The sequence below is a fragment of the Cavia porcellus genome, unplaced genomic scaffold (assembly GCF_034190915.1).
Source record: "Cavia porcellus strain 051 isolate PalLab524CR breed Dunkin Hartley unplaced genomic scaffold, mCavPor4.1 scaffold_22, whole genome shotgun sequence".
Taxonomy (NCBI): Eukaryota; Metazoa; Chordata; class Mammalia; order Rodentia; family Caviidae; genus Cavia; species Cavia porcellus.
This window is the reverse complement of record NW_026947505.1, coordinates 14,496,428-14,519,049: the sequence shown is the minus strand read 5'-3', so window position 1 is coordinate 14,519,049 and position 22,622 is coordinate 14,496,428. Positions and strand designations below refer to the sequence as shown.

General features: G+C 55.3%; 1 protein-coding gene and 1 long non-coding RNA gene across 2 annotated transcripts; one reads left to right on the top strand and one right to left on the bottom strand.

The window, feature by feature from the left end:
• Window positions 1-1,240: 1,240 nt before the first annotated feature.
• Window positions 1,241-19,183, top strand: LOC106025501 (mucin-2-like). The gene is made up of 22 exons (XM_063233304.1): window positions 1,241-1,541; window positions 2,196-2,330; window positions 4,172-4,193; window positions 4,849-4,937; window positions 5,156-5,232; window positions 5,320-5,431; window positions 6,628-6,699; window positions 6,871-6,972; window positions 7,755-7,880; window positions 7,981-8,095; window positions 9,350-9,402; window positions 9,492-9,582; window positions 9,699-9,837; window positions 10,572-10,673; window positions 11,319-11,379; window positions 11,498-11,533; window positions 11,621-11,688; window positions 11,786-11,886; window positions 11,972-12,115; window positions 12,982-13,134; window positions 13,308-14,147; window positions 14,551-19,183. Exons 1-22 carry the CDS (start codon window positions 1,431-1,433, stop codon window positions 18,795-18,797), a joined length of 6,996 nt encoding a protein of 2,331 aa, XP_063089374.1. The 5' UTR covers window positions 1,241-1,430; the 3' UTR covers window positions 18,798-19,183.
• A 716-nt stretch (window positions 19,184-19,899) lies between these two features.
• On the bottom strand, window positions 19,900-22,317 carry LOC134472225 (uncharacterized). The gene is made up of 3 exons (XR_010042117.1): window positions 22,168-22,317; window positions 20,615-20,742; window positions 19,900-20,320 (listed from the first exon to the last, which is right to left on the bottom strand). It is a non-coding gene; the product is annotated as an uncharacterized LOC134472225 (long non-coding RNA).
• Between the last annotated feature and the right edge of the window lie 305 nt (window positions 22,318-22,622).

Here is a 22,622-nt window from a genome sequence, read left to right as displayed (position 1 = left end):
TTTTTTTGTTTTTGGTACCGGGAATTGAACTCATGACCTTGTACTTGCCAGGCAAGTGCTTGAGCCGCTGAGCCAAATCCCTGGTCCTAGGTTTGGCGCCATAGGTAAATTCCCAGGGGCGGGGAAGATGACATCACGGTAAATTCCTAGGGGTGGGGGAGATAGGAGCTTCCTGGTCCCTATTGAGGCTTTTCTGGCTAGAGTCCCGTCTGGGCCAAAACCCTTTCAAATTTAATTTGACATAATCTCTTTAAATGGTTGGCAGCGGTCATTTAGGGCCCTTGTCATTCCATACAGCGAGGCACCTTGGGAGAGTGCCGCACCCCATCTCTCCCCAGTGCTGTTCAGTTCAGGGCTCTGGCCAGCCACCTCAGCAAGCTTTTGTGCAGTTAGGAGCCATGCAGCCGTGTTCCCGTGGCACAGCTACTTACACATCTTTTCTGAGCCTCACTAGCTTATTCTCCGTGTGTTTTGTTTCTGTAGGCAGGGGCTGAACAAGCGTTGTGTGTTTTCACTTCAGTTAGATTTTATTGGTACATTTGGGACATACCCAATGATCATCATAGAGGATTTGTACCTCTACATGGTACTGTTTACTTTCCCATTCCCCTACCCTCCCTTCAAGGTTCCTCCCCTTATCCATTTACAAACTTTCCTTTCCACATTTTCTGTTTTGTGTTAAGTAATCAGATTTACAGTCTTTTCCCTTTTTGCTTCTTGATTTTTGAGACATAATCAGGAAAGACCTGTTGAGTACATGGAAAAAAAATCACCCAACGCTTTTTTGATATAGTGGTTTGTTTCTGCCATCAGTTGCTGATCCTTTCAATCCACACTGTGAATAACTAGGGGAGGCTCCATCACCTACAATGCCAGCCACCTGCGACTGGGCCCTGGCTCTGAGGTGAGCCGCAGCGCCAGGGGTCTGCACCCTGAACTTTGACACGTGGCCCCGCCCCACCCAGGCGAAGGTGCCAACCAGGCCAGCAGCCACGTAGCGGCGTGCCAGGCCTAGTGCCCAGGTCCAGCGGTGAAGGCGCCTGAGCTCGGTGCCCTAGCGCGGCTACTGGCCAGCCTTGCTCTATGGCCAGGGGACCCCGGGACCCCGCACCCGGCTGCGCTCACTGGACGCTCCGCCCACTGGCCTCGTTCATTGGACGCTCCCGCCCCGCCCCCGCGCGGTGTCCAGCTTTCGCCCCGCCCCCTCTGTGAAGCCCTGCCCCTTTGTGGTCGTCCTGGAGACCCTCTGTTACCTAAGTTTAGGGTTCACAGCGCAGCACAAAGCCGAAGGTGTAGCTGTGCAGTTCCGCCCTCTGCTGCCGCTGCCACTGGGAAAGACTTCTTTGCCACTGCCGGGTCCGGCCCGATCGGGCCAGGTCCTGCCCGGTCCTGCCCGGTCCGGCCGGGTCCGCAGCGAGCGGTCCTTCGCTATGGACACGGTATCAGCCACTGTAGCCGGGGTCTTCGCGTCCCCGGGTACCCCCGAGCTGCTGAGGCGCCTGTCGAAGCTGTATTCGGCCTTTGTAACCCTGCTACTGAAGGTGAGGCGGGGGAACCAGGGTTGGGCAAGGGGCGCTGGTCGCCCGCTGGTGGGACGGTCCCTTCGGAAGAGCCGTACCCGACGGGCAGGAGCCGGCAGGAGCGTGGTGTGGGCTGCAGAGGGCCGGGCTGAGGGAGCGGCATGGTCTGAAGCCAGCCATCGCCTTGGGAGCCACGTTCACGCCCCACCTGTTTCCTCGCACGGATTGTTTCATGAGGGTGCAGCAAATTGACATGCAGCCTCCTGGAGGAGTGATGCCTGACTTGTGGCGATCATTGTCATAGTGCCTTTGTTTGCAGACGCACAAACCTATCATGTATTTACAATGTGGGGTGTGTGTGTGTGTGTGTGTGTGTGTGTGTGTGAGTGTGTGTATGTGCCTGCGTGTGCAGTAATAGAAAACCGCTCAGACACTGCGATGAAGAAGGGCTGTTGGCCAACTGGGAAGTAGGTTCAACTCACTCCCTAAGTTTAGAGACTCCACATACGGGACAACAACGCGAGCCTGCCTGTATCCCCTTTCCGGAAGTTTCTTCAGGGCACCTGGAAGTTGGTTTAGACTATGGAGAGTAGATTGAGAGTATCTGTGATGATCCTTTGTGATTGCTCCGCCAGTTCTGTTAACGTTTCCGTTATTTGTGCCCTTCCTTTTCAGCTGGTTGCAGTGTTACCTGAGAATTTCCAGCCCGGGCCTGGAGACTTTTATGGGCTCCCCTGGGAGCCTGTATTGTTCACTACCTGTGTTGGAATCCTTATGATTGCGATTTTCTTGTGGAGGAATGTTTTTCCAGTGAGTGAATTAACTTGCTCTTTGACTTCTGAATATATTGAGGATTCTATTATCATTGGCCCTTTCAGTTATTAACATAAACAAATCAGTGGTTATAATTCAAGTTAGTTTTCTGAAATAATTTAATCTTGGTACTGGCAAAGACTTAAGAGCAAGCTAACCATATCCACTTATTAGTAGAGTTGGTGACTCGTACAGCCATCCTGAAAAGCAGTTTAATAATTCTATATATCATAAGCCTTTAAAATGGGATACAAAACAGGATAAGAAATATAAATTGCTTTTATATGGTATGATAACGTCAGTAAATGATCTTAAAGAAATAAATTACATGTTAAGATTTTATACAAAGGTATTAGATGTAGTATTTAATAGACTAATAACTTGGTGAAACCTAAATGATCTATATTAGGGAATATCATGTTTCATCTTATTTATATCCACAGAACAGAATATTACACTGCTGTATGTATTTCAAAGGCAGGGGACAAAGAAGGTGTTCACGATTTAATGTGAAGTGGGAAAAGGGGAAACAGACCGTGAGGTACTGATGAACTGTGCTGTAGAAACATACAGGGCAAGAAATACAGTAAGATGGTAGAAACCTCCAGGCAAGATCAGGCAGAGTGGTGTGTGCATTCCTGTGGCCCTGGAGGAGAGGGAGGCTGAGACAGGAGAAGTGCAAGTTTGAGCCCAGCCTGGGCAACTTGGTCACTTACCAAGAGCCTGTCTCAAGAATAATGGGAAGGCTGAGAATGTAGTTCATTGTGAAAGCCCTGTCCCAGGTACCACCAAAAAACAACCCCAAAACAGCACCCTATGAAAGATTCCTGTGAGGACTTCTGGAATCTCACCGAACAGCTTCTTGGATGAAAGCACGCCTGGAAGGGTACGCAGAGTGTTTGGGGGTGAAAAGGTGCTGTTTCCCCTGCTCCTCTCCTTTGGTTCCCCTGCAGCTGCTACCCAGCAGGGCTCTCAGGCTCAGCCCTGCAGCTTCACACCCTGCCCCTGGGCTCACTTCCTCCCACTCCCTGAGGTCACATGGCTCTGAGGCTCCACTCCTGATCCTGGAGAGCACAGTCGCCCTCCCCCAGCCAGACGCCCCTCAGCTGGCTACTGCGCTCTGCTGTCCTATACTGTTTATAGCACTCGGAAGGAGAAGACAGCTGCTGTGGTATTTAATTAGTTACAGTTTAGGATTTATGACCCCAGAAGGCACTGGGAGTAAGAACTGGGTCTGTGCTCTTCCTGGAAGCCGTTAGCTGTCATTTCTCTGTGTTCTTCTGGTGTCTTCCCTTCCGCTTAGATTTATTACTGTTTTTGTGGTCTGGGGAAATCAGATGATGAGGTGTATTAGATTATTTCTTAATTGAGTCAATAGATCACTTGAAATAGGGTTTCTGAGGTATCTTCCAGTGAGTGAGAGAGGCGTATCTTAGTGCAAAGGTCATGCTGGTAATCTCGCTCGCCAGTCCTCCATATGGTCACCCATTTCTAGACTGCATGCTTGCTTTTGGGATTGTCAAGTAATTTGGAGTAAGTAAATCAATAATGTGTGTATTATAAAAACAAGCATTTCACTGTTGAAGCCAAATGCTCATCTCAGAAGCCTGGTGTTCACTTGGTCCTGGCACACAAGCCCGTGTGTAGCTGTGAAGTAAGACACGCTCCTTACTGTTCCTCTGTATCAGAGGCTATTTATAATACATTTTTAATTGTATGGGTTTATTCTGAACTAAAGTTACTAAATTTTCACTTGGTTATGATCCTGACTTGTGTTAGGAACTATGTATTCCTTTTAATCAAATGTTTGACATCAAATTTCTCTCTTTCTCTTCTAGGTAAAGGAGAGAATATACCAAGGTAAATCTCTTCCTGTTGGTGTTTGGGAGGGCTTTTAGGCAGGCTAGGAGCGACAGTGACTTTGGTGTCTGATTTGACTCACTAACTGCTCCACATTTTACTGTTGCTACTAACCATGGTATAATGGGTAGGGTGGTGGTACTGGCTGAGCTAGGAGATGTGGTGCAGGGGTGACTGCTTACTTGGAGCAGACAGAGCGTGGCTGGGCCACACAGGCGTGGAGAGAGGACAGTGTGTCTGTGCTAGGGACACCTCGGCCCCTATAGGTTTATCGGCACAGGAGCTCGAGACAGCAGTGTAGATCTGTAGCCTAAAGTTTCTTTTTCTCGTAGCAAATGACATTCATTTGAAGTGATCCGTTATCAGAGAACAAGTGCCTTTTGTGAAAGGAGCCTCTCCAACTGTGTGACATTTTACTGTATCTCCTGCCTTTGCAGTAATTGATATCTCCTCAAAACAAGTGTTACTATAGTTTTCTTAAAGTTTAACAGTGTCCTGTGCACTGCTGCTGTTAGCTTCGGGTCTCTCTGGACAGGCAGGTAGCTGTGCTAAGCCCTGTCTCTCACAGAGCCTCACAGGTGTCCTTGCTGCTGAGACACTGTGCAGCTCAGTTCCATTTAATGCTCCTAATAACCTGGCTATTTCCTCTTTTTAGTCACCGAACAGCAGATTGCCGAAAAGGTGAAGACTACCACAAAGGACAATGCACAACTTGCAGAAAAATTGTCAAGTTATGAACAGAAGGTAGAACCTCTCACGGGCCCTCCTCTAGCGCGTCTGTGGTGTAGCTCAGTTATTACGGTATTTTGAAGGCCTGTGTTCTCGCTTCATCATTTCCTCTGAGCCCTCCAGATCTTACGCACCATCATGTGTAAAGGGAACGCTCTGCTTGCTTCTTTGGAACAAGGTTTTACTAGCACAGTGACTTCTGTTACTTAGTTCTGAATGTGTTTTTTACATAGATCAATGAATCGCAGAGGCTTCTTCAGGAGACCAAGAATCAGAATAGGATTCTCTCTGAGGAAGCAATTAAATACAAGGTAAAAGTCCTTCTCTTTTGGGGATTATAGTCTAAAAACAAAAGCAAGCATTAATGCGTACTGTTACTTTTAATCTCTTTTCTTCTGGATAAAATCAAGGTGCTTGAAGAAAGCAAGGAATTTCTGGATGATATGGCCAGAACTCTTGGTGATATGTTAGAATGTGAGCGGAAACGCAACATGAAAAATCAGGATTTGGTGAGTTCTGCCGCTGCGTGTTACTAAAGGTGTATTTTTAGCTATTTCGTAAATCAGTTGAGCTGTTTCCATGCTATTAACTTCATAAGACTAGGAATAACAGAACTGAACATGCCTGTACCCATTTTGTGGGATTTTTAGTACTAGTTCAGTAGAATGTTTTTATAGGCACGGGAAGTGTTTTGATCCTGAATCTTGGATAATTTCATAGTTGTGTCCTCCAGAACACACAGTCACTAAAAAATTGGTCCAGCTGAGTAGTCTGTGTAAACTGGTTTTATTTCACAGTGAACTCTGTGCCTTTCGAATAGTCTGCAAATCCCCTAAGCGGAAATGTAGTGAGGAGAGTTCTCATGCTTCCCGCCTCCTGTGTGGCCTGGTCCTTTGCTCAGCACATACCTGGTGAATTGCCCATTTTCAGTCCTTTGTGCACCATGCTGTTTGGCAGGAAGTTATGACATACAACCTGCAGTTAAAAGAACGGTGGGTTAAGGTCACCCCTTGAGCCAGTATTGTCATAAATATTGAGAAATTTGGCACATGAGATTTTTCTATTCCCCCAGAAACACTTTTTTTTCTATTGTTTTATTTTGGTTTTGTCTTTTTGAGACTGGGTTCTGTTATGCAGTTCAGGCTGGCTGTGAACTCACCTTGTAGCCTAGGCTGGCCTTAAACTCTCCTGCCTCAGCTTCCTGAGTGCTGGGATTACAGGCGTCCTCCACCATACCCAGCATTCTTACCATTTTTAATTCAGACAAGAACATGTTTAAAGTGATCTTGGAGCTTTTTTTTTTTTTTTTTTTTTTTTTTTTTTTGGTGCCAGGGATCGAACTCATGACCCAGTGCTTGGCGGGCAGGCATTTAATGCTGCTGAGCTAAATCTCCAGACCTTTTGGGGCTTGTTTTCCTGACACCAGAAAAAGCTGTTCATTTTCCGTGGTTTGCTTGAACATTTCTTTATACTATGTCATGTGGTTACCCCAAAACTTGAGGGTGCCATGAAACTCTTGACTTCAGTTTTTTCTCTCAGCTCTTTAAGCAGATTTTTTCCCCAGACCATGTTTAATCCCGATTTTACCTAAAACATAGTGGATAGTTTGGGGTACCTTGTAGTAACGTTTTTGTTCTTTAGCATATGTATCAGTGTTTCTCCCACAGTCCTAATGCGTTCTGTGTGTTCCTTGCTTCCGTGGCAGGTCCTGGAAAATGAGAAATCTGTGGAGAAGCTAAAGGAGGTTATTTCAATGAATGCCTCAGAATTTTCCAAGGTAAGGCTGCCCACACTCCCTGCCGGTGTCAGTGTCGAGACTCAGCTGCATGGAGCAGTGGTGACCTGATGAGTGCTGAGAGCCGTGGAAGGCAGAGGCGGTGCATGATTGAGGGGCAGGGCTGGGGGCCCCTCCCTGGCGTGGCTCATGAACAGTCGGGTTGTGCTTTAGGTTCAGGTCACCCTGAATGAAGGCAAGTTGAGTGAGGAGAAGGTGAAGTCTGAGTGCCACCAGGTTCAGGAAGAAAACACAAGGCTGAAGAAGAGAAGAAAGTGCAGATTTTGTAAATGTTTGGTCAGAATGGGTGCAAAACCCATCGACTTTACTTCTGTCATCTTCTCTCATGAGGAGCTGCTTATGCAGGCCCCTGCAGCAAGCTGGGGAGCATCGAGTCTGTCCTCCCCAGCTTGCACATTACTGAGGGCACAGGCTCCTTTTGTGTTTCTCGTGGATTTTCAATTCTGTAAATTGATGGCAGTTCTTGGCCCTTGTCTTGTTAGATACTAGTCATTACTTTGGCCTCAGCAAGGCCAGGGGTTGGCTTTTTAAACCTCAGATTTAAGGCTTTGCTAAGCCTCCTCTAATAGTTACTGCCTCACATTGGCCATAGGAAGGTTAGATCAGGGATCTGTGATCAACACACACACACACTGAGGCCAGAAATCCCACAGCTAGCTGCCAGCAGTTCCCATTTGAATGGGTTATGTTCCTGCTAGGGGGATACACAGGATAGTCCCATTAGGTGGTAAGGACAGTCCTGCATGCCCTGCAGCAGTTCATGCCAGTGGGAATATGTTAAGCCCCAGCAATACATGCCCACGGGTGCCACCTGGAAGTCAGGCATTTGAGTCAGCAGGCATTTTTCAGAAGGACTTGATGGCTGGGGTCAGCTTCGTTGACAGCTCAGGGTAGAAGTCACACTCTGCAGGCCTGAACCAAGTCTTAGCCTCTGCGATGGGACAAGGAGGGACATGACTCCTGCTTCCCCATCCCACTTGCATGGTCCTGTGCCTCTGTGGAATCCCCAGTCCGCAGGGACCCTTCCATGTGACTTTCAGCTAGAGCAGGAAGTTGAAGACCAGAAGAAGCTGAACGCTGAACTCAGCCAGCGAGTCAGGACGTTGGAAAAGTCTCAGAGGGATCTGGAAGCCACTCTCCATGATAAGGATGATAGCATTGGTGTAAGTTACCCCAGCCGGCCCAGCCTGATCATGAACACTTGGAAAACAAACCCACTGTGAGGATGGAGAGGCTCTTAACTGCTGCTCGCTTCTCTGCTAGGCTCTGAACAACTGCATCATGCGGCTGAACTGGATGGAGGAGAGGAGATCGGAATCTGAGGGTCCAGGTCCAGGCAGATGTGAGCCAGGTGAATTAGCCAAAGGAGAAGTGGGAGGTAAGACCGGCCCTAGCCCAAGGGCCTTTTTTTTTTAACCAGGGATCTAACTCATGACCATGCACTCACCAGGCAGGTGCTTGTGCCACTGAGCTAAATCCCCAGCCCTTCAAGGGCCCTTTTTTGTCTTCTTCTCTTTATTGTTATTTTAGACAAGGTCTCTATGTAGTGGCTGGCCTTGAACTCACTGTGTAGCCCATACCGGCCTCAAACCCACAGCAAAATTTCTACCTCAGTCTCCTAAGCATTTTTGTCTTTAATTCCATACATGGATACTGCTTCTCAGCTGAGTTTCTTCTTGCCCCAACTGACCCATGCAGCTCTTTAGGTTCTTAGTGTGAAGGACCACAAGAGGATGAGAAAATAGACAAATCTGGGGTCAGGTGGAGCCCTTACCCTCCTCATGGGAAGAAAGGAACTGGCCCCTCACTGCAGGGGCGTTTATAAGTTTTAGCAACTTAATGTCATGTGACACACTGTTGTCCTAGCAGCCCACTGTTCAGATTGTCTTGGGGCTTGGTGATCTCTGGGCTGAGGCAGCTTCTTCACATGGCAACCCCAGGGACTCTTTGTTCTTGGGCCAGCCATGCCCTGGCCCTGCATGTGTGGTCGGTTTCCAGCTTCAATGGCTCCCAACATCTGAATAATTCGTACTTAAGTCTGGGTCACTGGGATGCCAGTAGCATCAGGCAAGCGGGGAAAGCTGCTTTTCCACCCCTGAGAACTGGATGTGTACGCTGGAGCCTTTGTCTTTGTGTCAGCCTCTGTGCCAGAGAAGACACTCACTCAGCTTTCTGGAGATGACACACGGGTCCGTACTCACGGCCTCTGCTGTTCTGTGGTTCTCAGGCACTTGGCCAGGGTCACCTAGAGTGTGGGGATGGGGAGCCACAGCCCAGGCTGTGAGGGCAGAGGCTGGAGAGCAGCAGGGTCTGAGATGAGGAAAGTGGTCAGGGTGCCGCCCAGCTGCAGAGGGTGCTCAGAGTGCGAGTCTGGACCCACGCCGGCCAGCTCCCCCTAGACCATCATGTGGCAGAGCTAGGCTTGCTCAGCCACAGGCCAGGTGGCATGCTGTCTTGGCAGGAGCTTACAAAATCTAAGGGTGCAGTTGTCATGAAAGTCAGTGTGTCAGTTCTGTTGGTGAATTGTTTTTCTTTACAGTGTGTCATGAGCATTAGTTTAGTTTTGTGGAAGTCAAGACAACAGTGTTAGAAACGGCACAGGAAGACACAGCCACACTTGTTCTCTTTGTAGGTGGGGAGAGTAAGATCAAGGCTCACATGCACCGGCTGATGGATGTCTCCCAGGTGAGTCCCTTCACAGAGTCCCCCCAGGGGCCCATGAGTCCTGACTGAGCCTTACTTTCAAGCCTGTGCCCCTCCCTCACAATTTTCAGACACATTCCACAATATCCGTATTTCAGAAAGATCTCCAACTCCTGCAGTTGAAGCTGAGAGCCTCCCTGTCTGCCAAATGTGATCTGGAAGGTAGGTCCCTGACCACATGGTGGTCAGGCTGAGTGCCGGCATGAATGAGGCAGGGATGCTGGGAGCCTGGTTCTGTGTCTTTGGCGGTGCCCTTGGTGATGTGTCTCACCTCCCAGACCAGATCGTGAAGCTAGGTGAGGACTGCGGCAGGCTGCAGGCAGACAAGGCCCGGATGGAGGAGGAGTTTAGCATGCTGCAGCAGAAGGTGGAGATCCTGAAGGAGCTGTCCCACCAGAAGGAGCTGGAGCTGCAGAAGTGAGTCCCAGAGATTTTGTCCAGTGTCTCATGCTGGCCATTCCTGTCACTTCTGATTGCCTAGCAGCTTGGATGTGCAGTGATCATAGAGGAAACTTGGGGCCCAGGGTGCTGCTGGTTTCCTGTGATGGCGACCTGAGGCTGCTCCTGCCTGTCCGCCGTCACCATCATCCAGCTAGCAGTTGGGCCCAGTGTCCCTGCCTCTGTAGCCTCAGCTCCACTGCTTATTTCTTAAAGCCTAGGGATTTGTCGAGGGCTCAGTTCAGCATCTTTGGCATTGTCCTCCATGTGTGGGTTGAAGGAGGGCAGCACTGGCCTCTGGGGCCCACATTTCGCTTTCTGGCTGGGGCCAAGTCTCCCATCCACCCATTTGGCCTATCTTGTGTGCTTATCATGGCCTAGGTCTAGAGAAACAGCTCTTCCCAGACAGTATGTGGGGAGGGGGGGAGGTGGACTCCGCCTATTGCTTTCCCAGCAGCTCTGCTGGACAATCCTGGCTTCCCTCGGGGAACACTCATCTCCCACACAGGCAGCTAGAGCCTGGTGCATGCTGTGCTCTTAACTTGTTCTGTTTGCTGATTAGACAATTACAAGGAGAGGTGAGAGAATATAAGAACACAAGCAAATGGCCCAGAGCCTGGAGCTTGACTGCCCTCCTGAAACCCTGTGCCTGCTGCTGGGTGGGGAAGTGGCCTGTGGGCCGAGTTCAGCCCTGGCAGCTGCCTTTCTCCTAGGATACTGAGTCAGGCGGAATGTGCACAGCAGCAGCGAGAGCAGGCGCTGTTGGCTGTGGATGAGAAGGTGGTGCCGGCCACAGAGGAGGTGAAAATCTACAAGTGAGTGTGGCGTCCGAGACAGAGGAACTGGGCTGAGTTGCTTTGTTACATAGAAGAGATGGGCACAGAAGCACATGAGCAGTCCAAGAATGGAATGTATTTAACTCACACGGGGAGGGGTTCTACATTAACAGACAGAAGCTTGTTAACAGGAAGCTCCTTTGCAGATGTGTCCTGTGCCCATTTTTAGGAAATCGGCCTGCTTCTGTCACACGTCCACACCCACCAGAGTCTCAGTGCTCCGACAGACCGGGGGCAGCATTTTGAGTCATTTCTTGTGGCTATAATTTGAGGGGAAAACCTTTTTTTTTTTAATCAGTACCGGGGATCAAACTTACGACCGCCCGCTTTGCAAGGCAGGTGCTTATGCCGCTGAGCTAAATCCCCATCCCCTGAGGGGAAAACCTTTATGGGGAAGGTAGCCTTAGCCAGATTATTTTGAGAATGTTATTCAAGGACAGTTAAGGAAATTGACAAGTTGTCAACTCATAATCTCTAGGCATTAAATGAAAAATCAGGAAACTGAGGTTCACACTGCACTCATCATGTTATGAAATGTTTCTGTATGATGAAGTCTTTAAAGGTCAGACATGGTCAGATTGTTGCAGAATTTATTTGATTCTAACTGCTAAGTATTATTTTTAGGCGGCGAATCCATGAAGTGGAAGCAGAATTAGAGAAAACGGAGCGCTCATTTAAAAACCAGGCAAGGAATAGAGTGCGCTGTGGTGACAGCACCCGTTAATCCCCCACACAGGAGTCATGGAGGGCTGCAGCCCCGGTGACTGTTCCCTCAACCTGGGTCTTGCCCTGTTCTCTTGCAGCTTGCTACTGAGAAGAAAAAAGCCCATGAGAACTGGGTAAGAGCCTCCTCCTCGCCTCGTCTCGCCTCGCCCTCTCCAGCTTCACTCAGCCACTGTGCTGAGCTGGCCTCTCTGTCTCCACAGCTCAAAGCCCGAAACGCAGAGCGCCTGGTGGCAGATGAGAAGCGGCAGGCCGCCAACCTGCGGCAGAGGTTAGCAGCGCGTGGCGCGATGCGATGCGTGGCGCCCACGTTTCAGCCCACTCAGGGTGGCTATGGTCACCCCCAGTCCTACTGTGTCTGTGTGCAGGCTGGTGGAAATTACCCAGAAGCTGGATATGCTTAAAGAGGAGCCTGGGATCATCAATCGGATGCCAGACTGTCCTGGAGTGCAGAACGCGCCCCACAGAGGTGGGCACTCTGTCCTTCTGAGTGGGACTCGGGGAACTTAGCCACTGCAGAGAACTGGTAACCAGCGCGTGTGTTGTCTCCTCAGGTCCCCTGAGCCAGAAGGGCTCCTTTGGCCCGTCCCCTGTGAGTGGCGGTGAATGCTCCCCGCCCCCAGGCGCACAGCCCCCTGGATGGCCGCCCTCTGCAAGCCTGAACTTGGCACGCCATGACATTGCAAGAGCCGACTTCGGTGAGCCTCTCCAGGGCCTCTAGTCCCGGACTCCGGGACACCATGCTGCCTTGCCCCGGGCATGGTTCCCTGAGCTCTGGTACAGAGCCCGGGCAGTCCCGGCTCGGGTTTCCACTTATCCCTGGGCCCTGTGCAGGCCCACCTCGATTGCAGTGCAGGAGCAGGGTCCTGGGAGCAGTCGCCCACCCCGTCACTCCCAACCCTCTCTGGCTGTGGCATGGCAGAGGCCGCAGTGTCGCCCTCTCCCTCTCTGCACAGTGTTCAATGAGTGGGCGCACTTTCGTCACCACTCATCCCACTCCGGGCCACCGGGGAAGGCTCCTGAGCTGGCAGGTCCGCGTGTTACAGGTCTGTGTGCTGCTCCCAAAGCACGTGGCCACTGTGTGCGGGCTCAGTCTTCCGCGGCCCTGTCTTCCTCCTCCACAGCCTGAGACCTAAAGCAGCCTCCGCCTCTGGCTTGGGCTGCCACAGCGCAGCTTTCCCAGCTCCCCAGGTCCACGAAGTGCTGACCAGGTGGAGCCTGCGCAGGCTCAGAGGCCTCCTTCGACCCCCCCCTACCCCCACCCCCACCCCCACTTGACGCCTGCTCAGTGAGCCTGGTACCTCTGGCTCCACTCGAGGGCTCCCTGGCCTCCTGCCTCCCAGGGGCCTTGCAGCTGCCTCTCAGAGGCAGCCATGCCTCTGCTCCCTCCAGGGACTGTCCTTGGGGCTCTGGAGTGTTCTCGAGGGCACTTCCGAGGGCGTGCCTGTGGCCTCTTCCGGTCCTCGTCCTCATCCTCGTCCTCGTCCCCGACCTCGTCCCTGCCCTCGTCCCCGTCCTCGTCCTCGTCCTGGGAAAGTCCTCTGAATGCCTTGTCTGCCCCCAGATCCCGGCCCTGGCCCCGTGGCCAACAGCAGCTCCCGCGGCTCCTCTCCAGTGAAGGTCATGGACAACGCCAAGGTGAGCCTGGAGCCCGTGCCTTGGCCCACGCTGCTCCATGGGCCCTCCGTTTCCCCTCTGTTCTCCAGCTGGCCTGGGCGTGGCGACCCTGCTGACTAGGTCACCATCTGACTGGGGCCTTCACTAAGGCTGGGGCCACGTGCTGAGTGCTGGAGCACAGCACACCTCATGCCCCTGACTTGAGTGTTTGGTTTGGTACTTATTTTGAGTCAGGGTTTCCTTATGCAGCTCAAGCTGAACTTGACCTCACAGTACCCAGAGCCGACCTGCAGTTCCCTAGCAGTCCTCCCGCCTCAGCCTCCCGAGTTCGGGATGACTGGTGTGCATCGCCACACTCGCGTGCCCTTGATTTTTGGGAGCAGCTGTTGCGGTCCTCATGGTCTGTGCTAGGCAGACCCCTTGCAGTGATGGGGATGAGGTGGGCGTGGGCTCTTCCGGGAGTGGGAAGCCGGTTCCAGGGCCCCCTGAATCCGACCCCGGGTGGCCCAGGCTGCTGTGCCTCCTGGGTCCTGAGGCTGCTGCCTTGGCAGCCTTCGCACCGCATGGGGCCGCCTGCAATGGTCAGAGCTCCATGGACTGCCTTCCAAGCAGCCCAGGCACAGGCGCCTCCGCCAGCCCCTCCCTGTGCAGTGTCAACTGGCCGAGGCAGCTTCCGGTTCTCCCCAGCGACCCCGGGTCCCTGGGAGCCCTTGTGTCTGCCTGTCGTGCCCAGGGACTCGCTCATGCTGGCAAGAGTGCAGCGAGCTGGCGCAGCGCCCCGCTGGCACCTCTGGAGCTCATCTCCACACCCGAGTGGGGACAGCGTGGTGACCATGCTCGCTGTGTGGCGTGCTGCTCACGAGGGCCCGGCAGGGTCCGGGGATCCCTTGACTCCTCTCGGGACGGGCACCCAGTGTCACTGCCGAGCTGGAAACTGGGCCTGCTTCTGTTCGCAGGTGAGCATGGCCGTGAAGGGGCCCCCAGCCCATCCAGGGCCCCCGTTCCTGGGAGGCCCCATGCCGCCCCACATGGGCTATGGGTCGCCACCGCCACCACTGCTCTGCAGGCCCTTCGGGCCTCGGCCGATGCCTCCTAGGCCACCGCCACCATTCGGTACGGTAGGACACTTGGGCTGGCACCACCGCCTACCCTGTCCTCTCGCCTACCCTGTCCTCTCTCCTCTCCTGTCCTGATCGGCAGCTGCAGCCTGCCAGACTCTAAGCATGAGGCCCAGCACTCTGAGCCCAGTGCAGCCTCCACAGCTGCTTGGACCAGAAGGGCCCTTTCGGAAAAGCCGAAGTGCCAGTCTCAGCGGGGTGGTCACCTGGGATGCCACAGGCCACCGGCAGTGGGAGAAGGGAGGGTCAGGCTGTGGTTGAGCCTTACTGAGCCTCAGTTTTCCTTATCTGTGAAGTCCAGTGCATCACTCGACTTCCTGGTGCAGGGGAAGGGAAACCCTTGCAGCAGAGCTGGGCTGCTCCTCAGGACGTGTACGCATGTCCCTCTTGCTTTCCAGTCACACGCATGGGCCCACCACTGGGCTTAAGAGACTATGCGCCCGGCATGCTGCCCGGTCGCCACGACCTGCCGCTACATCCTGGCGAGTTCTTGCCGGGACCTGTGCCATTCAGGCCTCCAGGCCCGCTCGGCGCCCGAGCGTATTTCATTTCAGATCCACGAATGCCACCACCACCCACTGGACTCCAGGACTACCGACCACCGCCTGCCGGGCCCGAGGAATACCCACCGCCACCTGCTGGGCCCCAGGACAACCCACTGACGCCTGCCGGGCTCCAGGACTACCCACCACTGCCTGCTGGGCCCCAGGACTTCCCACCACCGCCTGCCGGGCCCCAGGACTTCCCACCGCCACCTGACGGGCACCAGGCCTACCCACCACCACGTGCCAGGTGCCAGCACTACGCACCATCGCCTGCCAGGCCCCAGGACTACCCACCGCCGCCTGCCGGGCCCCAGGACTTCCCACCGCCACCTGCTGGGCACCAGGCCTACCCACCACCACGTGCCGGGCGCCAGCACTACGCACCATCGCCTGCCAGGCCCCAGGACTATCCACCACCGCCTGCCGGGCCCCAGGACTTCCCACCGCCGCCTGCCGGGCGCCAGGCCTACCCACCACCACGTGCCGGGCGCCAGCACTACGCACCATCGCCTGCCAGGCCCCAGGACTACCCACCACCGCCTGCCGGGCCCCAGGACTTCCCACCGCCACCTGCTGGGCACCAGGCCTACCCACCACCACGTGCCGGGCGCCAGCACTACCCACCATCGCCTGCCAGGCCCCAGGACTACCCACCACTGCCTGCCGGGCCCCAGGACAACCCACTGCCACCTGCCGGGCGCCAGGCCTACCCACCACCACGTGCCGGACGCCAGCACTACGCACCATCGCCTGCCAGGCCCCAGGACTACCCACTGCCGCCTGCCAGGCACCAGGCCTACCCACCACCACGTGCTGGGCGCCAGCGCTACCCACCACCGGCTGCCAGGCCCCAACACTACCAACCACCACGTGCCGGGCGCCAGGCCTACCCACCACCGCCAATCAACCTATTACTACTAATTATCCCAATCCTCCTAGCCATAGCATTCTTAACCTTAACAGAACGCAAAACTACCCATCGCCAACTGCCGGGCCCCAGGACTGCCCACCGCCACCTGCTGGGCCCCAGGACAACCCACGACCACCTGCCGGGCCCAAGGACTACCCACGACCATCTGCCGGGCCCAAGACAACCCACCGCCACCTGCCGGGCCCCAGGACTACCCATCTCCTCCTGCCGGGCCCCAGGAATACCCACCGCCACCTGCCGGGCCCCAGGATTACCCATCGCCTTCTGCCGGGCACCAGGCCTACCCACCACCACGTGCCAGGTGCCAGCACTAGGCACCATCGCCTGCCAGGCCCCAGGACTACCCACCGCCGCCTGCCGGGCCCCAGGACTTCCCACCGCCACCTGCCGGGCACCAGGCCTACCCACCACCACGTGCCGGGCGCCAGCACTACCCACCATCGCCTGCCAGGCCGCAGGACTACCCACCACCACCTGCCGGGCCCCAGGACAACCCACCACCACCTGCCGGGCCCCAGGACAACCCACCACCACCTGCCGGGCCCCAGGACTTCCCACCGCCGCCTGCCGGGCGCCAGGCCTACCCACCGTCGCCTGCCGGGCCCCAGGACAACCCACCACCACCTGCCGGGCACCAGGCCTACCCACCACCACGTGCCGGGCGCCAGCACTACCCACCATCGCCTGCCAGGCCCCAGCACTACCCACCACCGCCTGCCGGGCCCCAGGACAACCCACCACCACCTGCCGGGCCCCAGGACTTCCCACCGCCACCTGCCGGGCACCAGGCCTACCCACCACCACGTGCCGGGCGCCAGCACTACCCACCATCGCCTGCCAGGCCCCAGCACTACCCACCACCACCTGCCGGGCCCCAGGACAACCCACCACCACCTGCCGGGCGCCAGGCCTACCCACCACCACGTGCCGGGCGCCAGCACTACGCACCATCGCCTGCCAGGCCCCAGGACTACCCACTGCCGCCTGCCAGGCACCAGGCCTACCCACCACCACGTGCCGGGCGCCAGCGCTACCCACCACCAGCTGCCAGGCCCCAAGACTACCAACCACCACGTGCCGGGCCCCAGGACTACCCACCACCGCCTGCTGGACCCCAGGACTACCCACCGCCGCCTGCCGGGCGCCAGGCCTACCCACCACCACGTGCCGGGCGCCAGCGCTACCCACCACCGGCTGCCAGGCCCCAAGACTACCAACCACCATGTGCCGGGCACCAGGCCTACCCACCACCGCCAATCAAACTATTACTACTAATTATCCCAATCCTCCTAGCCATAGCATTCTTAACCTTAACAGAACGCAAAACTACCCATCGCCAACTGCCGGGCCCCAGGACTGCCCACTGCCACCTGCTGGGCCCCAGGACAACCCACTGACGCCTGCCGGGCCCCAGGACTACCCACCGGCGCCTGCCGGGCCCCAGGACTTCCCACCGCCACCTGCCGGGCGCCAGGCCTACCCACCACCACGTGCCGGGCGCCAGCGCTACCCACCACCGGCTGCCAGGCCCCAAGACTACCAACCACCATGTGCCGGGCCCCAGGACAACCCACCACCGCCAATCAACCTATTACTACTAATTATCCCAATCCTCCTAGCCATAGCATTCTTAACCTTAACAGAACGCAAAACTACCCATCGCCAACTGCCGGGCCCCAGGACAACCCACGACCACCTGCCGGGCCCAAGGACTACCCACGACCACCTGCCGGGCCCAAGGACTACCCACGACCATCTGCCGGGCCCAAGACAACCCACCGCCACCTGCCGGGGCCGAAGACTACCCACCACCACCTGCCTGGCCCCAGGACTACCCATCTCCTCCTGCCGGGCCCCAGGAATACCCATCTCCTCCTGCCGGGCCCCAGGAATACCCACCGCCACCTGCCGGGCCCCAGGACTACCCATCTCCTCCTGCCGGGCCCCAGGAATACCCACCACCACCTGCCGGGCCCCAGGACTACCCATCTCCTCCTGCCGGGCCCCAGGACTACCCATCTCCTCCTGCCGGGCCCCAGGAATACCCACCACCACCTGCCGGGCCCCAGGACTACCCATCTCCTCCTGCCGGGCTCCAGGACTACCCATCTCCTCCTGCCGGGCCCCAGGAATACCCACCGCCACCTGCCGGGCTCCAGGACTACCCATCTCCTCCTGCCGGGCCCCAGGAATACCCACCGCCACCTGCCGGGCCCCAGGATTACCCATCTCCTCCTGCCGGGCCCCAGGAATACCCACCGCCACCTGCCGGGCCCCAGGACTACCCATCTCCTCCTGCCGGGCCCCAGGACTACCCATCTCCTCCTGCCGGGCCCCAGGAATACCCACCACCACCTGCCGGGCCCCAGGACTACCCATCTCCTCCTGCCGGGCTCCAGGACTACCCATCTCCTCCTGCCGGGCCCCAGGAATACCCATCTCCTCCTGCCGGGCCCCAGGAATACCCACCACCACCTGCCGGGCCCCAGGACTACCCATCTCCTCCTGCCGGGCCCCAGGATTACCCACCGCCTTCTGCCGGGCTCCAGGCCTACCCACTGTCGCATGCTGGACCCCAGCACTACCCACCGCCAACTGCCAGGCCCCAGGACAACTCACCGCCGACTGCCGGCCCCAGACTACCCACCACCATGTGATGGGCCCCAAGACTACCCACTGCCGCCTGCCGGGCACCTGGCCACCCACCACCAAGTTCCGGACCCCAGGACTACCCATTACCCCCTGCAGGGACCAAGAGTACCCACCGCCGCCTGCCGGGCCCCAGGAATATCCACGGCCACCTGTCAGGCCCCAGGACAACCCACCGTCCTCTGCTGGGCTCCAGAACTATCCATTGCCCCATGTTGGGCCCCAGGACTACCCACCGCCAAGTGCTGGTCCCCAGGACTACCCACCGCCAAGTGCCGGTCCCCAGGACTACCCACCGCCAAGTGCCGGTCCCCAGGACAACACACCACCACCTGCCGGACCCCAGGACAACCCACGACTGCCCAGGACTAGCCACTGCCACCTACTGGGCCCCAGGATAACACACCGCCACCTGCCGTGGCCGAAGACTAACCACAGCCACCTGCCGGGCCCCAGGACTCCCCCACCATCTGCCGGGCCCCAGGACTACCCACCATCACCTGCCAGGCCCCAGGACTAGCCACCGATGCCTGCCGGGCCCCAGGACTACCCACCACCACCTGCCGGGCCCGAGACTACCCACCACCATGTACCGGGCCCCAGGACTACCCACCACCACCTGCTGGGCCCCAGACTACCCACCACCATGTACCAGGCCCCAGGACTACCCACCTCCACCTGCCGGACCCCAGACTACCCACCACCGCCTGCTGGGCCCCGGAATACCCACCCCCGCCTGCTGGGCCCCAGGACTACCCATTGCCGCCTATTGGGCGCCTTTTTCTCCTATGGGTCTGCGCTTATTTCTAGGACTGATAAAAGTTCTCTCCAGTTAACTGCAGCCTTGATGTTTCCTGATTTGCCCCCAACTACAGATTAAAGTAATGTACTTGTATTGCACAGTTATTTCTGGATAGTGGAATGACTTGTTTTGTTTTTTTACATTTTAGCATCAGGTTTCACTCTCTTTCCTAGGCCAGTCTCAAACCCCTGGGCTCAAGTGATCCTTGAGTGCTTTAGCTGCCTGAGCAGCTAGGATTGCAGACCTCACAACCAGTAACTATTTTTTGAAAAACTTCAGTGAGGTACAAATATGTTCAGCAGCAACAAAAGAGTGTAAGCACTGGCCTCTCTCTGCTGGGATAAGTGCACTGCTGCACCAGAGACAGGGAGGGCAAGTACCAAGCAGATGCCTGTCACCTCCTCAGTACGGCAGGAGTGCCCAGGGCCCACGTGGGCTGGATGCTGCTGGGCTGCACCTGCTTCCCTGTCCCCACTAAAGATGCCCTGAAGGCCTGGTGCTCCCTCTCTACCCAGAACACAGCGCTCACATAGGCTGCTGCCTACCCAGAACACAGTGCTCCCCATACACAGCCACGGCCACAACCTGGCCTGAATCCCGGGCCTGCTTGCCGGCCAGCCCCTATCAGGGACACGCCCCGTTCCTGGCTTTCTCCCTCCCTCCCTCACTCCTCCTCCGTCTCTTTCCCCCACCTCTTCCCTTCCTCCACCGCCCCAGGCACATGCCCACCCCGACCCCGCACCCCACCTCCTCGCACAGGAGAAGCACACCCCACGTAGACAGTTGGCGCTCAATAAGTGCCCAGGCCCCTCTGTGCACATGCACACTTGAACCTGACCTAGTGGTGACCCCCCCTCGACTCCGCCCCCAAATCCGAACTGCCAGCTGCAGCCCCGAACCAAACTTTTTTTTTTTTTTTTTTTTGTACTGAGCTGCTGCAAACCCTGCCACAGTTTCTCGCTGTTGTCTTTCCAGGCCTGGCTCTGGGACAGGCTTCTCCGAGAGAGGCCCAGCTTGCCCCAGGGCTAGAGAGGAAGCCAGAAAACTGCGGGCCGCGGAGGGGGGGGTGTGTGTGCAGAGCTTGGAGCGGGCCACAGGGACTAGAGGCCCTGGTATCAGCGCGGGATGGCACAGCGCAAGGGAGGAAAACCAACCTTTCCATTTGCTTCTGAGTGTTCTCCTGCTCACTTTAGGACAACTCCCTGGTTTGTAGTTGTAAGGCAAGGTGTTTTTTACCGATTCTGGAATTCAATGGGAGAAAGTTAACTGTTAGCATTCAACCCTCATGTAAACAATACTGGCTGCTTTTGGTACCATCAGGCCCTGGCTTTTGTATAATTTGTAACAAGTAGAATTGAAGCCATTCCATTGTGTTGCTCTGTGTTTGTTCTAGATAAGACCAGAGCCTCAAGTGTAGTACAGGGACCAGGGTGTCTATTTTGAGGGCACACTGTATATATTTATATTGTGAATTTAATGCATACAAGAGGAATCATACCTCCCCACCCAAAAAAAGTTTAAAAATACTTTCCGACCTGATTTATGAAACCACAGGACAATTTCAGGCCTGCTGCTTCTTCAGCAAAGGCAAACCTGCTTGAACTGCTAACCTGGCTGCGTGACCTTCAGCAGGGCCTTGAAGTTGTGACATCAGCCTCTTTACCTGGAAGATGAAATAAAATCCTGCAGAGATGGTGGCTCGCAAATCAGCACCAACAGTGCTTCCCCTGTTGCCCACAATGTGCCAAATAAGAAAATTACACAAACCAAAATTCCTAGAGGATGCAGGTTTTCAACTGGGGCTGATTTTGCTCTCAGGGCACATTTAGCAATGTTTGGGGACATTTTTGATTGTCACAACTGGGAGGAAGTGCCGCCTACTGGATTTAGGGTGACAGAGCCTAGGATGCTACTAAACTTCCTTAGGGAACAAGGCAGCCCCCAAGGCCAAAGAGTGGCCCTGTCTAAAATGTCAATAGCGCCCCCCTCTGACTTGTCCTGCCCAAGGAAGACACTGCTCTGGAGTCATTCCTGAAAACCTCCTGCTACCTTTCAACTGTCCTCCTAAAGGAAAGAGCTCTGTTTTTCATTAAGAGGAACGAGGTGTGGGACTGCACCAGTTCCATTAATACACAAAGCTCCTCCTTCCCAGAAATGGCAGGTTGGGATTCTAGATTTTATTATGAAAGGAACAAATCCAATCTATTCAATTTCATGTCCATGTTTCCATTTGTTCTCAAACACTGCTGCATAGCCCCTGTCCTGAGGGTCACACACCCACCCAGGAGGGGAATTACTGCCCTTGCAACAATTAAGGAACAATAGAAATAACACAGAACTGAGCTTTAACTGCAGCACCCAGGTTAAGGTGGCTCAGAGGGAAGGGAACCGAGTCCCTACAGCAAAGCCCAGGTCTTGCCTGTGGGCTGAGATGTTCAGGAAATGTTTAAAGTTTTAGACTTTGAAGTAGGGCTCCGGCTCAGCTCCATCACAGGATATAAACCCCTTGATTTTCTAAACAGATATTGGTGTCTGACTGTGAATTTATTTTTCTTAAAACGTCTAGTGCAAACTTTTAACCAAAGCTATGGGTTTCCTAAAATGATTAATAAAACCAAAATGTTTACATGCGTGCCTGCCCTGTGCCGAATAAGCCCAGAGCCTCTCCCGTCCCCAGCAGAACCAGTAGCTTGTTCACTCTGAGATGCAGTCTGGGCAACCCCAGCCACGCAAGGCATATGCTCACAGCATAGGCTGGATGCAAATCCCTTTCCTGCAGGTAGGTACTTGCATGGTGTGCCTTCCAGAGCTCTACACATCCACACCGAGTCAGGGAGAACATCGCATCACACACATCCTGCCACACAAGCACACTCGGCCAGCAATCAGCTCCGTGACGTGGAATCCGGGCCCTTCCTGAACTCACACTGCTCAGTACACGCCTTACACCCTTCAGAGCCTCACTTCTGGCTTCCACTCCTGTGCCTGATACATCCCTCCCCCACAACTACCATTTGCTCTACCCCAGGTGCATCCCGTTCAGAGCCACCCCCACCCTGCTTTTTCCCACATCCTACCCCACACTCACCATTAAGGTCTTGGCGGCTTTTTCCTCATCTCCATCAAGGGAACTGGCTCTCTGGGGAGTATCTGCCACTAGTGGAGGTTAAGCAAAACAGACAGGGCCCTGCCTCATATTATGTGGACACATCCCTAGCTCACTAGTAGGGTGCTGAGTCTGAGACTGCCCCTCCCTCTGTCCTTCCCCGGTGCAGACTCCCTGCGCTCCCGTGCTGCTGCCTCCCCTAGAAACGCCCCATGCACCCTTTCACCCCTTTACCCAGCTCCCTTAGTCACCCGTAGCATGTTCTCAGGGAAGCTCTTTCTGGCCCCACAAAAAGTAGCCATGCCCCTCCTTTGTGTCCAACAGCATCCACATCTTACCCCTGAATCATTGTACTAACATCTCCATTCTCTTGGCCTTATCTGCTAGGAGACATTTTGTGAAGACAGCCACTGTGGCTTGTTCTTCACTGTATGTGT